The sequence below is a fragment of the Cryptomeria japonica genome, chromosome 3 (assembly GCF_030272615.1).
Source record: "Cryptomeria japonica chromosome 3, Sugi_1.0, whole genome shotgun sequence".
NCBI lineage: Eukaryota > Viridiplantae > Streptophyta > Pinopsida > Cupressales > Cupressaceae > Cryptomeria > Cryptomeria japonica.
This window is the reverse complement of record NC_081407.1, coordinates 426,353,351-426,370,443: the sequence shown is the minus strand read 5'-3', so window position 1 is coordinate 426,370,443 and position 17,093 is coordinate 426,353,351. Positions and strand designations below refer to the sequence as shown.

Here is a 17,093-nt window from a genome sequence, read left to right as displayed (position 1 = left end):
CTAGCTTTATATTTTTCAATACTACCATCAACATTATGTTCAATTTTAAACAACCATTTAGAGGAAACGACAGACTTATCTTTGGGTCTGGGTACAATGTCCTAGACATCATTCTTGATGATAGACCCATACTCTTCATCCATCACTAATTTCCAAGCATGATGGGACATAGCTTCTCCGATATTGTGGGGTTCAGACTCAATTATATTGCACATCACAGAAATGTAGTTGGCGTGATTTTGGACACTCTTGCTATTTCTGAAGGTTCCTCTGGGAGCAGCAAACCCTTCAGCATCTTGAATTGTATTTCTAACCCAAAGTGGTCTCTTCTTGCAGACCACAATATCCTGAGGTATATCGGTAGATTGCATGGGTTCTGATGAGTCATTGTGAACTTCCTGATCTGGAAGATTAGTAGACTCCTCCTGTAACTCAGGGTTAGCATCAACAATTGAATCTTGTTTTTCCATTACCATATCATCATTGTTGATTAATGAACCTTTAGATCTTTTGAAAGCAATATCTTCTTCAAAAGTTACATCTCTACTTACCTCAACATACCTTTGACCTGAAATGTAGATCTTGAAGGCTTTGGAAGATTCGCTGTATCCTACTAGGATGCCTTTCTTTCCAGATGGATCCAACTTGGTTCGTTTTTCTTTAGGCACATGAACATACACAGGGCTTCCGAATATCCTTAGGTGACTGATGTCTGGTTTGATTCCTGAAAAGGCTTCTTCAGGTGTCACGTCCTTTAGGACTCGATGAGGACATCTATTTTGAATATAAACTGCGGTTTTGGATGCTTCTGCCCATAGAAAAGGTTGCAAGTCCTGATCATGTATCATGGCTTTTGCAGCTTCAACAATGGTCCTGTTCTTTCTTTCAGCAACTCCATTTTGCTGAGGGTTGTAGGGAACACAAAACTCCCTCTTAATTCCTGCTTTAACACAAAAGTCATAGAAGCTACCTAAGGTGTATTCACCTCCATTGTCAGACCTCAAACATTTAATTCGATTTCCTGTAGTATTTTCAACTAAGGCTTTGAATTCTTTAAATCTGTTTAGGACTTCTTCAGACTCTTTAGTTTTAAGAAAATAGATCCATGTTTTCCTAGAGAAATTATCTATGAAGATAACATAATATAGGAAACCGCTAGGAGATGCTACTGACATAGGACCACATAAATCTGAATGAATAAGCTCTAACTTTTCTTTAGCCCTACTATCACTTTTATGAAAGGGATTCTTTACATTCTTACCCATTGCACAACCTTTACAAGCATCATCATGAGATAAACTGAGATTAGGCATACCTTTGACCATTTTACCGAGAGTGGGAAGAGCTTGAAAGTGGAGATGACCCAATCTTCTATGCCATAGCTCGCATGATGCAGGGGTCTCATGAATGAGAGCTTGAATTGGATTAGCTGCAAGCTTATATAAACTATCACATCTATTTCCAATAATACGAGCAGATTTGAAGTTAGATTTCTTAGACCAAGCGAGTACTTTCCCTTCAGAAAATGCTATTTGCAAACCCTTATCTTCTAAAGCCGAAATGGAAATAAGATTTCTTTTAATACCAGGTACAAATAGAATATCACAGAGTTGTAAGGAAATACCAGAATCTAGTTTTAAAGAGGTAGTGCCAGAACCTTTTACCGAGTATTGAGCATCATCACTGATTACTACATGAAGATTGGTGTCCTTTTCAATCAAATCTGAGAGATGCTCACGAAATCCTGAGATGTGTCTAGAGGCACCACTGTCAAGTATCCACGTATTGCTGTCTGTAGGAACATTGCTAGAAAGAGTAGAGATAAGAAGGTAGTCTTCACTTTGTTCGGCAACTTCATTTAAGTTAGCTTCCCTTTCCTTTGGGTCATTCTGACAATCTCTGGCATAGTGACCATACTTATCACATCTGAAGCAACGAATGTGAGAGGATTCTCTGACTTTTTCCTTGGATCATAGGAGGAGGATCTAAAATCTTTGCTTCTCTTTTCTTTCTTCCAATGACCACCTTTCCTAGATTTAGATAAGAGAACATGATTATCTTTTAGAGAGTTCTTGAGTTTTCCTCTTACCTCAATTCGAGATTCCTCTTCGATGCAATTAGATTGAAGACGCTCAAAGTTGGGACGATCGGCTCTTCCACCAATGCTACGAATGAATGGTTCCCATTCATCTGGTAGACCATTTAATGCAATCATAACAAGGTCTTTATCTGAGATTTGGCAATCAAGAGTACTTAGCTTGTCCTTTAGTTCATTGATCTTCATGAAGTAGGCAATGATTGAGTCTTCTTCTTTCATTTTCATGTGTAGAAGTTGCTGTCTTAGGGCAAGAGCCCTGCTGAGATTGTTGACTTCATAGATCCCTTCCAAGTGTTTGATCATTTCTCTGGCAGATGTAAACTTTGATATGATAGTGACAAGATGATTCTTGACGGACTCAATTATGATCCTTCTAGCCTTGAGGGAATCTTTCTTGAACGGTTTCAGCTCTTCAGCATCTTCTGGAGGAGACAGCCTTTCTTCTTCTACAAATTCCAGTAGGTCATTTTCTTCAAGGATCAACAGAATACGAACTTTCCAAGCAGCAAAATCAATGGCTCCCTCAACCCTATCTTCAGCCTTCAAACCTGACATCTTTAATCTGAACACAAACAACAGCTATATGCAACAATCGATCTGCTAAAATCAGAAGTTAATGACACCTATTAGCTCTGATACCATGTAATTTTAAACCCTAGGTATATTAATCAGATTTATATAATTGATTGTGCCCTAGGTTGTAATCGGATTTGCAGTATTTTATTAAATCAACTTAGATTAATTATGCCCTAGATTGTAATCAGATTTGCAGTATTTAATAAGCCAACATAAATCAGAAATAAAACAGTAGACAAACAAGCATACCGTGGGAAAACCTCCAAGGAGGAAAAACCTAGCATGAAAGATCCACAGGTCAGATTATATATTCTCCTCTAAATATAAGTGCAATACTTAGCTTGAATCTGATCTTCACATATCAGATTTGTCCCTTGAATGCTTCAAAGCCTTGCATAAAAACCACTATGTCCTCTTGGACAATTTCGCACCAATCTGAAATACAATTTTGCACCAATCTGAAATAGTTCGCACTCTTCCTTGAATTTGCACAGCAGAGCTAAATTGCCTTTGTATGTGAACTTAATGATTGTGTATTGACTTACAAATTGTTATTTATTTATATGCATCTTTTGCACTTTCAAAACCAAGTCGGCCTCCTTGGTTTTGGTGCCAATAATTAAATGGCATGTATTTTGGCATAGCGTGGCAATGTGAAAGGGTCACGTTACCCTAGGATAGGACTCGGTCCTAAAGGGGGGGTTCGGATGTTGCCTTAAGGCAATCCGAACCCCTATAAGATCAACAGGCTTTCTAATGCAATTTGTTGAACATTCTTTTCAGCAGAAACAATGAAGGTTTCAACTTTCAGCATTTTCTTCCTTTAAAATTTCATTAACACTTTCCTGCTTAGCAGGAATACAAATATATTCTTCCTCAAGAGGAGAAATCTATTATGGAGGTCAACCATTTCAATACTGTAGCTTCTTACTGGTGAACTAGCCCAGTTATCTTAGGGGAGGAAATAGGGGGACAAATCTTGTCCACCCTTTCTTCCACATGAGATGTCAAGTCTGTTTTAACTTATTTTCTGTTTTTTTCCCTCCTCGTTATCCCCTTTATTATTTTCATTTATCACAGAGTTAGCCAATTTTTAGAAATTTTTGGATATTCTTTCCTGTGTTGACTATTGCTTTTACATAAAAATCAAGCATTAAGACTTCTCAAAAACTCAATCTCAGAATCAATTCAATTTCCATCCAGTTGGAGAATTCAAGACCCTAGCTTTCAAACACGGGAGAGTTATTGTGGTTTCTTTGTTTGTAACACCTCTCAAGGGTGTCAGGATATGTGGAATAAATTTCACAATCGAGGGGCTAAATTTTTAATTTTAATCCACCTAAGTGCGAAACTAATTTTTTTTTGTTTTTTGTTTTAGTTTAGACTCTGTCTTGCATGCTATTATTTCTGTAAAATAACAAACAACCCCTTTTGAATATTTCTGTAGAAAGTGACAGATTCCCGTTTTTCTACCCTGAACATTTTCAAACCAATCTTATTTAGGCTGCCACCCTTCACACTCCAAGCAACTCCTAGTGGCCACTTGCTCCTTTGTACCTCTTCCTTGTTTGCATGCTCCTTCCCCTTTGTTATTAGGGCTGCATAAAACTGTCATGGGATATTTGCCTGACAAATTTGAAAGTAGTTTCTCCCTTGGTTTTTCCATTGGGACATGTCATCCTGGACTGTCAGTATGTTGTGAATCCACCAAGCTAACCTTTCTTCAAAGGCTATTCTTTGTAGCTTTGACACAGACCAATATATGCCAATAAGGGCCTCCTAGAGGTGCGGTCACTGTCTCATATCTTGCCCATGTACTTCTATCCTACATTCCCTGTCAAGGGCCATGAAAGCTGTATGGTGCTCCTTTAAGGTCTCAAACCAGTGTCCTAGGTTATCTAATTTCACCCTAAATCTCCAACCCCTACTAAATCTTCATTTTCCATAGACGCCTGCTCCAACCAAACAGAAACTCCACCCTTCTGGAAGTCCTCACACAGTTGAAACATCCTCAAAGCTGGGGAGAAAATTACCTTGCACCAGCATTGAGCCATCCTCTCTTACAGCTGTTTGTCTATAATGAACCCTGCTAGGTTCCAAATGAAGGATTCCATAAAATAAGAATTTGTGTGTTTGATCCGAACCCTTTCAATCCACTTGTCCTTGTCAAGAATGCTACAAACCAGGGCTATTCCTTTTTTCTCATTAATTTTAGAAATCGCCCGTATTCTTTGTTGAGACAAGGGATCATGAAGGGTATCTCTTTTTTCCTTTTAACCCTGGTTGTCATTATTGACTTTATTGTGACTGAAGAAACTGTGATGTTCCATGTTTTATTATTATTGCTAGGTGGACAAAGACAGGCAATAAAAGAGGGGCCAAAGATCTTGATGGGGGTACACATATTCCATGTCTTGTTGCCAAGACAAAAATATGAAAAAAACACGAATGATTTTAAATTAATTTTATTTACTAACATTCCATTGTCCTCTTTTTGCAATTAAATTTTATTATTTTTCCCATTATAAGAGAAACACCTTTTACACCAACATGAGCTCTCCAAAGCTAGAGCTTAACTTGATAATATGCATCAAGAAGAGACTTGAGTCCTGCCTATTCTGAGACCATGCCGCTAGTAACAGAGGAGAAACATGATAGATATCAGAAATTTGAGTCCCTGCATTTGTTGAGAAGTCAGACAATTTGTCGGCTCCTTATAGCAATGCGGTTACCATGAATGAAGGAGATTATTGGAGGTTACCATGAATGAAGCAATGCGGTTACCATGAATGAAGGAGATTATTGGAGGTTACCATGAATGAAGCCCCTAATTTTGTTGCTGATGTGGTGAAGCAAGAGGTTAGTCTCCTGATTGGAAAATATGATCAATTGAAGTAGTCGATCATGAGTGCAGTTGGAAAGAAAACCCCAATCCACCGTCTGGTAAGAAAAGTGCCAGTAGAAGAAAATGTTGTAGGCAATGCAACTTCTCCACTAAACTTGTTTCTAATCAACCTAGTAATCAACAAAACCTTGAGCCTTGATAGGTTGAAAAACATTCCAGTAGGGGTCTTTTGGAACCAAAACACTTCCAGAGTCTACTATGCTGTCGTTGAAGCCATGGGCCGCATGGACAGATGTACCCCACCTCTTGTGTGCAATGACAGTTATGACATGAGTGTGGAAAATACAACCTAAACATTGGTTTGGCTCCTTGGATGGATGACACTACCTGAATTGTTCCCAAGTGGCTAGGGTAAGGTGGGTTGTGTCATCAAGATGACACAAACCAAAGCTAATAGGTGGGCTGCAGTTTTTTAATCAGTTGTGTACCCCTCCCTTATTTTTGCAAGTGTAACATCTGGAAGTTCAACAGTAGGATCACCAATTTTTCTGTTCACAACTTTTCCGCGTGACCTCTCTTAGCTATTGAAATTGATGCGTTGAATTTAGGTTTTAAGTACTTGATGAATCCTCCACCCATGTCTTCTTTGGCAATTCATGCAAAGTTAAATGCTTTTTGTTAGCTCCTCCAATTGAGATGGTTCTTGGTCTGTGAGGTGGCCCACCAAAAGATGAACTTGATGACATCTGTAATGTCCCTATTTGGGATATTCCTGATTTCTATGCCTTTGCAAATAATATTAATTACTAAACACTGATATCAGAAATATTAAAAATCAAGAAGTTATGATAATATTCAAATCAATACATCATTGCATCATTAATATCCGGATCAATACATCATAGCATATTCCTCTCAGCCAATCACGTTACGAATTCCTTGGAAATGTTTGCAATTGGCAATCATCAAGGCTAGTTGTCCTAGACTTGCCGAGGGCATTGAAGGTGCACTGCCCTTCCATCTCTCAGTCCACCTTGGAGGCTTGCCATCCTCCTTGATCAAGCCCAAGACCACGGAAGGCTGGCCGTCTTTCCAACTCCTGTTCAACTTGATAAGAGCATGAAAGGAGGGTTGACCTTTCATCTTTTGTGAACTTGGAAGGAGTTTTTTCCTTCCTATTTGCAAGACACTTCCACATTCAAAATTGATTTCTCAAGGAATTTGCTGCTTTTTCTTGATGGATTGGTAAGTGAACGCTTTTATGACGGTTTAATGATTTGATTTCATGGGATGATCTCCATATATATATATCTTCTTTATGGAAGAGTCACAACCTTTCACAAGAAATGAGTCATCGGTCTTCAATGCTGCCCTTTGAGAATAATGATTTATTTCCAAATTGATGATTGATGATCTGATTTCTATTTATTACTCAGTGAATTCTTGAATTGATCTCCTTCCAATGTAATGTTCTTCCCTCTTATATCTTTATTTTTGAGAGAGACACCTCTTCAATATTTACCTCTTTATGAAGTCGCCACTCTTCTTCATTAATCACTGGCCACTATTAATCATTAATGAATCTCAGTCGGCCCTTGTTAATAATTATACTCTTTTTAATCTTGGTAGGCCTTCATGCATTCAATTTCTAACCACTTCTAATTATATCGCCCAAGTTTAACTGCTACAAATGCCACAATCTGATCTTTAAAGACTACAATCTCATCTTATAAAGGTTGCAATCTCATAGACTGGCAGGGGTATGACATCATCACACTTTTCAGAATTCCTATACAAGAACTAAAACTGGAAGAGAATTATAGGTCCTTAGAGAAGATCACCACCTTTGAGAAATCTTTGGTTGAGAAGATGTTGGCAAAGGCATCCTCTCCATTTGTCCATACCTTCCCACACTCTTGGAAAATGAGTGAACCTCTCTTGCTAAAGACACTTTCACTTTCGTTAGGCTAGTAGATAAGAACTTCGGCCGATTGGGAGCTTTGTGACAAAGTTCCTTTTGTGCCTTGTAATACACTGCTTGCTTCCCTTACATTGTCGGTTAAGCAAGTAGTCACTAGGAGGCTTTTCATATCAGAACAGGTCGATTTGTTCATAGTGTGTCAATATGTTAGAACTGGCTTCTCACTGAAAAAAAGAATCATCTGATGGATTCTCTCCCCTCTCTTTGTATTTAATAATGAATTGTTCCCTTATGATATCATTCTCTTTACTTTTGATGTTGAGAGCTTGTATCCTAGTATCCCCACATAATTAGGGTTCATTGTTGTTAATCATTTTATCAAGGATGTTTTCACAGGGGATATGACATATTGCAGCATTAATCTGGTTAGGATTGTTCTCACACATCATTACCTAGAATTTCATTGGAGGTTCTTCAGAAAGAAGAGAAGTACAACCATGGGGAGCAGCTTTGTGGTGGTTTACACTGGTCTATTTCTCTGTTATTTGGAATGGTAAGATGAATCTGGTTAGGATTGTTCTCACACATCATTACCTAGAATTTCATTGGAGGTTCTTCAGAAAGAAGAGAAGTACAACCATGGGGAGCAGCTTTGTGGTGGTTTACACTGGTCTATTTCTCTGTTATTTGGAATGGTAAGATGAATCCAGCTTTCCATTGGACAGACTTCTTTTTTATAAGAGGTTTGTTGATGGTTTCATTGGTGTCTGGCAGGGAACACGAGGATCTCTGGATGCTTTTCTAGATGCTTTGGCTCTATCTATGCCAACATCAACATCACTTTGGTGGTGTCTTTTCAGGAGGTTATGTTTTTGTATGTTAACATTTTCAAAGGATGGGACTATGCTCAGATGGGGATCCTAAGCACTCGATGTTTCTAGAAGCTGTTAAATGCCTCAGCACATCTGTGCTTTGCCATATCATCAAAATAAATATTTCATCATCAACAAACTCAAGTGGTTCCTGATCTGAGAAAGTGGCCATTGAGTTTTTCTGTAACAAGTTTATCAATTGTCTCTGGTCCAGAGGTTATTGGGTCAAATTTTTACTTCCTCTCCCACTCTTCAAAAGGATTAAGTTTGAATATGAAGCATTTTTTCAAGCTCGCCTCGAGTGAAGTTACAAGCTAGAAGGAATGCTAAAGAAAGCAAGATTTTGCTTGTATGAAGAAACCAAATTTCGATGTTGATGTGGTCCAACCTATGTTTGAGCTTTGGTCCACAAATTGAGAACTGCAGTGCATCTGAAGGGGTTTAATCTGCTAGAGGATTCATAAGCCAGCTCCTCAGGGCTTTTCTTTATAAAAATAGAATTATATGAGAACTTTAATGCCTCTAATTCTGAGGTGGATTCCTCTTAAACTAGTTCTCTTCTTGCTATGCAATTCACTTATCCCATTTGATATCAAATCCTATTTAGAACTCAGATGTTAAGTGTGCTCATGTGAGAGCAGTCTTGGGATGGGTGATCTCCTCTGTGCCATTTTTTTGACTCATGATGCATCTAATAGATTATGAGGAGTTGTACTTAATCATTTTTTCATGGATTGACATCTCGAAGGATTGTCTGTCACATCTCCTTTTTCAGAACTGTAGCCGTGTGATTGATTTGGCAGCATAGGAGTAGTAAGTCTATAGTTTTCGGTTAGGAATGTTTGTGTTGGAATGAGGAGGGCATGTGGTCAGCTAGCTAAGATTGTAGTTACTTTTAGTTAGGGTCAGTTAAATAAAGGAATGGACTTGCCAGTTAACTGCCATTGATTGAAGGAGGAACTTGTGAGACAACTGTCATCAATTCAGGAACGATTGCCTATGATTGAGGAGGCATGGAATGTAAGCAGTGCTGGGGGAGACAAGGAGATTTACCTCAAAAATTTGAAAACAAAAATCAGCTTTATTCTCACGCTTGTGATACTGTCACAGCAGCTGGTGGTCTTTGGAGAGGGATCCTTTCAAATGCAGCAAATTAGATCATCTTGTGGAAGGAAGCCCTCAAGAAGCAGACCGAATTCAGAGTATCATGTGGATCATCGTTAAAACCCTTAAGATGTGAATCTATATGCTTCTTGGGGATGAAGACCGTCAAGTGTAGAATGTGGTGCAGAACAATAGCAACACTGTCCAAAGCATGACTGAACAATATGCCATCTTTACATTGTCTGTGATACAATTAAGACTTTCTGGTATCAAAAAAACTCTTCACTTTCTTCTTTCTTCACCCCAATTTGCTTATTGATTCCTCATTTAGTTCATTCAACGCCTTAAACTGCTTCAATCTTTATCTTACTACTTGACATTAATACTGTTGGTATTTTGGTATGGTTTTGTCATTGATGTCAACACCTACTGAAACACTAGCACTTTGGAGATCCAGCAACATTCACTGGCAAGCAAGTAACTATTGCATAGTTGCTGGTATATGGTTCACCGACATGATATAATGTTCACCAGTATAGCAATTTACTGTTAACACTGTCTACTAGCACACTTAACTTGTTTACCGGTATTAAGCTTTAAGTTGGTTAATTGGTTTTTGGTTTGAACTTATTAGACAATTGATTCAACCCCCCCCTCTCAGTTGTCTCCGGGACCTAACAATTGGTATAGAGCTTAGTTCTCTTTTGCAGAAGTTTAACAACTTGAGGAGATCCAATGTCTACTAATTATTTCAGGAAGGACAGTCCTAAACTTGATGGAACCAACTATGGGATATGGAAGATCAGGATGGAGACACATCTGAATTGCATTGGTAAAGACATCTGGGAAGTTACAAAGAATGGTTATACTATTGCTGTAGCTGGTCAGACTGCTCCAACTACCTTAGCTAAAGATGAAGAGAATGATTGTAAAGCAAGAGAAGCACTTTTGAGCGCATTATCAGATCAACAAATCATGGGATTATCAGATAGGTCTATTGCTAAAGCTATTTGGGATCATTTGGAAAGGAAACACTAAATGAAGGAGATTCCACAGTCAAGATTGCAAAACTTGAAAGCTTCCGAGTCAAGTATGAACATCTGAAAATGGAAGAAGATGAAAAGATTTCTGCTTTTATGGAAAGGGTAAATGAAATTGTTTTGGGTATTAAATATTGTGGAGGAACCTTGAGTGAGGATGAAATTGTTTCAAAAATCTTAAGAGGATTGCCACCGGCATATAAAATGAAGGTTACTGCTATAAATGAGTTGAGAACAATGCCTAATACATCAGTAACTAGGGATACATTGATTGGAAAACTTTCAGCCTTTGAAATTGAGAAATTTGGTCCTGTTGCTACTATAAAGATTGATTTGGCTTTTAAAGCATCGACATCATCTGCTCCATCATTTGACAAATCAGATTGGAAAGCCTTTTATGCAAGAGAACTTGAAGAAACCAGGAAGGAGAATGAAGAGCTTGAAGAACTTGAAGCACTATTTGCAAGAAAAATGCCAAAAGGTCCAGTTGGAAGTAAGTATGAAGGTAAAGCACCCTTTAAATGTTTCAATTGCAATAAGATTGGTCATATGGCTTTGAGATGCCCTGATAGACATGCTATACTAAGAGAAGAAGCTAGAAGAACATACAAGCCTAATCCTGAATATGAGAGATACAGATTTAAGTAGAACAAAGACAAATCCTGTTACATTGCTAATGAAGGTGTGACTGATGATTCTGATGAGGATCCAACAGACAATGGATGGGTTTTTGTTGCTATAACAGAAGATCAACCGACACCTACTGCTCAACCGGTAGAACAAGCCCTATCAGCTAAAGTTGAAGCAAAGGATGAATGGATCATTGACTTAGGATGCTCACATCATATGACAGGAGACAAAGGTAAATTCTTGAACTTTCAAGAATACAATGGAGGTTTAATAAGATTTGGAGATGACAAAGTCTGTTCAATCAAAGGTAAGGGTTCAATATCTCTTAATGGTAAGCATAACACTGACAATGTCTACTATGTTGAAGGATTAAAGCATAATCTTTTAAGTGTTGGTCAGTTAGTTGAGAAAGGATTTCAATTACAATTTAAAAATGGAAAATGCAAAATCATGAATAAAACTGGTTTGGAAATTGCAACCGGTAATCAGACTAGAGGTAATATCTTTCATTTGAATAACAGTGAAAAGGCATGCTTGATTGCACATATAGATGAAAGTTGGTTATGGCATAAGAGACTATGTCATGTAAACTTTGATTGCATGATAAAGATCAGTACTTCTAAGGCAGTTAGAGATCTACCTAAAATTGTGAAACCTTAGAATACAATTTGTAAGGAATGTCAATTTGGAAAACAAGTTAGAGCTAGTTTCAAAAGTATTCCAGAAAAATCCAATAATGCTCTTGATTTGATTCACACTAATTTATGTGGTCTAGCTAGAACTAAAAGCTTACAAGGTTATAGATATTTCATGCTAATTATTGATGATTATTCTAGAATGTGTTGGGTTACTTTTCTCTGAGAAAAATCAGAAGCACTTGGAAAGTTCAAACTGTTCAAAGCAATGGTTGAGAATGAAACCAGTAAGAAAATCAAATGTCTAAGATCAGATCAAGGAGGAGAATTCACATCTAAGGATTTTAATACATTCTGTGAAGTGAATGGAATTAGAAGACAGTTATCAGCACCTCGGACACCACAACAGAATGGAGTTGTTGAAAGGAAAAACATAACTATCTTGGATGCAGCACGAAGTATGTTATCTAAAGCAAATCTACCACATGTGTATTGGAGAGAAGCAGTTAGCACTGCTGTCTATACATTCAACAAAGTTCACATCAAAGGTGAAACCGGTAAGACCCCTCATGAACTATGGTTTGGTAATACTCCTACTCTTAAGTATTTCAGAATTTTTGGAATTAAATGTTATATTAGAAGAGATGAGTATATTGGCAAATTTGATCCTAGAAGTGATGAAGGAATATTTCTTGGTTATTCATCTAAGAGCAAGGCATTTGATGTCAAAGGGGGAGTAGTTAGTATATTGAATTGATTGGTATTTTGTATGAACTTGATTTTTGTAACTTTGGCATTTGATGTCAAAGGGGGAGAGATATCTATGGAAAAACACATTATCTTTTGAGGAGAGATTGGTATTAAAGATTAATCTTTGGATAAACACATGTTGCTCCCAGGGGGAGAAATTGTTGTTTAAAGGAGATTGTTGGTTTTTGGTATTTGGCATTTCTGTTTTGGCACTTTGATGGTTTTTCCATCTTGTGTTGCCATCAATGCCAAAGGGGGAGATTGTTGGTATTTTGGTATGGTTTTGTCATTGATGTCAACACCTACTGAAACACTAGCACTTTGGAGATCCAACAACATTCACCGGCAAGCAAGTAACTATTGCACAGTTACTGGTATATGGTTCACCGACAGGATATAATGTTCACCGACACTTGGAATGATATGGAAGACACTTGGTAATGTCGAAGACATCGTGTGGACTCTTTGTTTTAAATAATTAATCATCTGTATATTCATATTTGCATATTTGCTTTTACCGGCAAATAGGTCCAGGGTTATCTAGGGTTACACCGGTAGGTTTATCTTTTCCAGATCAGCATGGCACGCTATGGAGATGATTTATTATTGTTGTAAATGCATTAAGCTGGCATGTTCAATCGGTTATTGCATTGGATATTATATTGTATGTAAAATGTTTTTATTGTAATATCTTGTAGAGCCGACCTACTAAAATTGGTCTTAGGTTATGGTATAAATGTAAGATCTTATTTGTAAGATCGAATGTGTGGAATGCGAAAAGAAATTGTGTGAAGGTATATGTGAGATTAAGCAGAGGTATACACGAAGACATCATTTGAAGGTGAAGCTAGGTTTTTGTAGAAGCATATCAGCATTACACCGGTACTGAATCCAGCATATGAAGATGCTATTTTGTGCAGTACATTCTTATTGGATTTAACCATCCAACTGTAGTCAGTGTGACTCCCATTTTGTGATTGAGCAGTGAGCTCTAGGCTGTTGGCCTTTCTGCATGTGCAGACCCCATTTATGTACGCTTACTATCTGCAGTAGTATCATCTGATTGTGGGTAAGGTTTCCCACCCTGGTTTTTCCCCTTACAGGGTTTCCACGTACAAATATTGGTGTTATGTGTTGTGGATGACTCTATGTTTATGTTTCATGCATTAATTTCTATCGGTATAGCAATTTACTGTTAACACTGTCTACCGGCACACTTAACTGGTTTACCGGTATTAAGCATTAAGTTGGTTAATTGGTTTTTGGTTTGAACTTATTAGACAACTGATTCACCCCCCCCCTCTCAGTTGTCTCCGGGATCTAACAAATACATCATGCAGGTCAATTTGTTTAGAATATTACGCTAATTCCCAAAAGATGGTTTATATGCCAAATTTTGCACATGATTGAATTTTTATTATTTTACAAATTTTTAAAATCTAATGGTTGCAAATCAGTATAGACAAATATTAAAATTATGATTTCTATTTGTAGCAGGATGCCTTCACATTATATATAAGCGAGAGGAATATGATTTTCAACTTCACTGCATCTACATCTTGTTTGTGTGCATCCCTGGAGTCCTGCCCTTAGCACAAGTAATTCTTAATACTTAATGAGTTAGAGTTTATGCATCTCTTGCATGAGATTTGGGTGTGATATATGCTATATGCTAATTGCAATATCTTGATTGCCATTATAATGTTGGAGGGAAATTTGAGGCAAACTGGTGAGACCAATGAGGGAAGTACAGTGCTGAGGGCTCATTGTAGAAATGCCTAAATATGAATCCACTCTCCTGTGGCCTAGAATGGATCGTTGTAGAAGTTTGACACAAATTTGTAATGCTTTCTACTGGGGAGTCCATCCTTATCCAGAGTAGCCTGATGTATTTTTTTATGGGCCTAACTAATAGTGTATTGTCCAAATTTAAATCAATTGAAAATCAGATGCAAGTTGCTTGGTTTAAATGGTCTCAGCTTGCATTTTGTCTGTTAAATGATAAATCATTTGTAAGCATAGGGATAATTTTGCTTCGCTACCAAATAGCCCTTCTTTTAAAGATTACCTTGATAAGCAGTCTGCTCTTTGGGGATCTCTCATTGTTTCATATGTGGGTAGTCTAGATTCATACAAGGTACAAATTATAATAAACAATTGCATTGTTGTTAATTTATATTTATTGCAAGTTTGATTAGTGCCTTGAAATAGTTAAACTCAGCAAGACCCTTTTTACTATAGATCTGAAAGTCCAATCGACACCTGATAAATGATAACAATTTATGGTGCCTCATCATGGGTAGGCATTGATAGCTCTGCACTTAGCAACAGACTATTTACCATATATTCAAAGTCTAAACAGCGTATGGGTAACATTGATTGATCCATAGGTCTTAAACAGCTTGCCAATATGGAAACCAGTGCTTTTTTTTGGTGTGATAAGTTTGAGGATGGAGTTCTACCCTGTTGCTTTTGTTGTTTGCATGTTGATTAGCTACCATTATCTTTTCTGTGTTTCGGCTTGAATTTGAAGTTCTGGTTTTGATTAAAATGTTGAATTTCTCATGTATACAAGACAATTTAAAGTGTATTGTCTATGGTGGCAGTTTCTTTTTGATGCTGCAGCAGCTCACTGTGTTGAGATTGCAACACATCGTCATGGATGCTGTGTCCTGCAACGCTGCATTGATCATTCAGTTGGAGTGCAGAAGGAACGTTTGGTTGCTGAGATAGCTGCAAATGCGCTGGTTCTCTCTCAAGATCCTTTTGGGTACTCCACGTTAACTTAAGCACATTGTAGTTGTAGAACTCTTTTGTTGGCTTGCCAAATTTTTCTTGGTATGATCTTTCTGTATTTGTAATTTTCTTTATAGGCTTGTTACTACGTGATGTTTTTTGAGACTATATATATTGATTGTTGGGTTTTTCATGAACAATATATTTACTATTCAGTGGCTTCCTTTATTGATTGTGGTCTTTTTCATTTCTAGTTAGCATAGAGTTATTTATTTTGGTATAAACTGATATTTTAATGATTGCTGTGATGATGGGGGAAAACATTCTGTACACATGCTAATATCTTTAACCTTTTTTTGCAGCAATTATGTTGTGCAGTATGTGTTGGATCTAGGCATGTCATGGGTGACTGCAGATGTAGTGGGCCAGCTGAATGGCAACTATGAACACCTTTCTATGCAAAAATTTAGTAGTAATGTGGTTGAAAGGTGCTTGAAAATCTCTGGAGAAGAGGAACGTGCACTTATTGTTCACGAGTTGATTAAAAGTTCCCGACTTGGGCAGCTTCTTCAAGATCCATTTGCAAACTATGTTGTTCAGTGTGCTTTGACTGTTTCCAAGGTTCTCTTTGTACATCATAGTTCTCTCTCTTGTAGAAGTAGAAGGGCAAACTAACAAAAACAACACAATCATTTTGAAAATCAAAGTAACATAACATTTACTATTAATATTTTTTTCTCAATACCAGGAAATGCTTATTCTGATCATTAATTTTGTACAAAATGTTGCTTCATTTGATATTTTTTGCTTTTGTTTTTGTTGTAGTATTCAATTGCATGTGTCAAAAAGATTCATATTTGATGTTAAACTGACAATTGTTCTTTTTGGCAGGGTCCTCTTCATTCTGCTTTGGTTGATGCAATCCGGCCACATTTACCAGCTTTGCGTAGTAGTCCATTTGGGAAGCGAATCCTTTCCCGGACCAATTTAAAGAAGTAATCCACATGCAGGCAATTTTGAAGACATGCTTTTGTAGAATGTTGTGACATCTTTCACAGCATGCTGCATTTTGTAGACACTAGATTATTATTTCTTTGTATGGCCACTTGTTTGGCATGTAAAATTCAAGTATTTGAAAGCATAACGTTGTAATAAGTCCTTTCTGTAGGCAAGAGCACTGTATTTGTTGCGAAGTTGAAGGGTAACAAATGTGGCTCAGTCAGTATTGTATAGCAGAGAAATTGGGAATTGCTTCTATAGTAGATTACCATTCTTCACGGGAGTAAAGGGCCTGCTATGTATTAAAATAAGATTTTTTGGAATGTTCTCAAACCATAGAGAACACAGGAAAGTGGTGGTAAGGGTAAAAACTGTTAGGCAAAAGTTTCGGCTGTATAATACAGTATTTGGCCTGCTGGTTTTCCAAGGAAAATGGCATTTCCAGCAAAATTGTATTGTTATGAGGATTCCCATAAATCATAAATTTTAGGTTTAAAAAGTTAGTCGTAGACAGGAAATTCACACACAGGCTTGCAAGCCCAGTATTTATGAAGATGTTTTTCCTGGCATTGTACCTTGAACACTGTTTTAACAACAAAAAATATTAAATTATTTCTTATTATCATTCTTTTACAGTGCCTACTTTTTCGTTTGAATGCATTTTGTTGTTTTCTAGTCTACAAGTGAACTCCTTCTGAAAAATAATTAAAGAAATGATAGTGTAAGAAACAATAACATTTCAAAATATGAAGTAATCTACACAAAAAGGACTTTGTAGCATGTTCTTGCTTCATATTGGCCAACTGAATTCATTTATAGTTTAAGTTTCAGCCAACCTCCAGGGGGAAACTTTGGAAGTGTTAAATGAATTGAACATCTTATTCACT

General features: G+C 37.2%; 1 protein-coding gene across 1 annotated transcript in view; it reads left to right on the top strand.

The window, feature by feature from the left end:
- LOC131070427 (putative pumilio homolog 8, chloroplastic) overlaps positions 1-16,834 on the top strand; it is a 31,822-nt gene extending 14,988 nt beyond the window's left edge. Inside the window, exons 4-6 of the mRNA XM_058005946.2 lie at positions 15,078-15,241; positions 15,570-15,828; positions 16,099-16,834. Coding sequence (XP_057861929.1) covers positions 15,078-15,241; positions 15,570-15,828; positions 16,099-16,206 — 531 coding nt within the window. The 3' untranslated portion in view covers positions 16,207-16,834. The remainder of the gene's footprint in view (positions 1-15,077; positions 15,242-15,569; positions 15,829-16,098) is intronic.
- Positions 16,835-17,093: the final 259 nt, after the last annotated feature.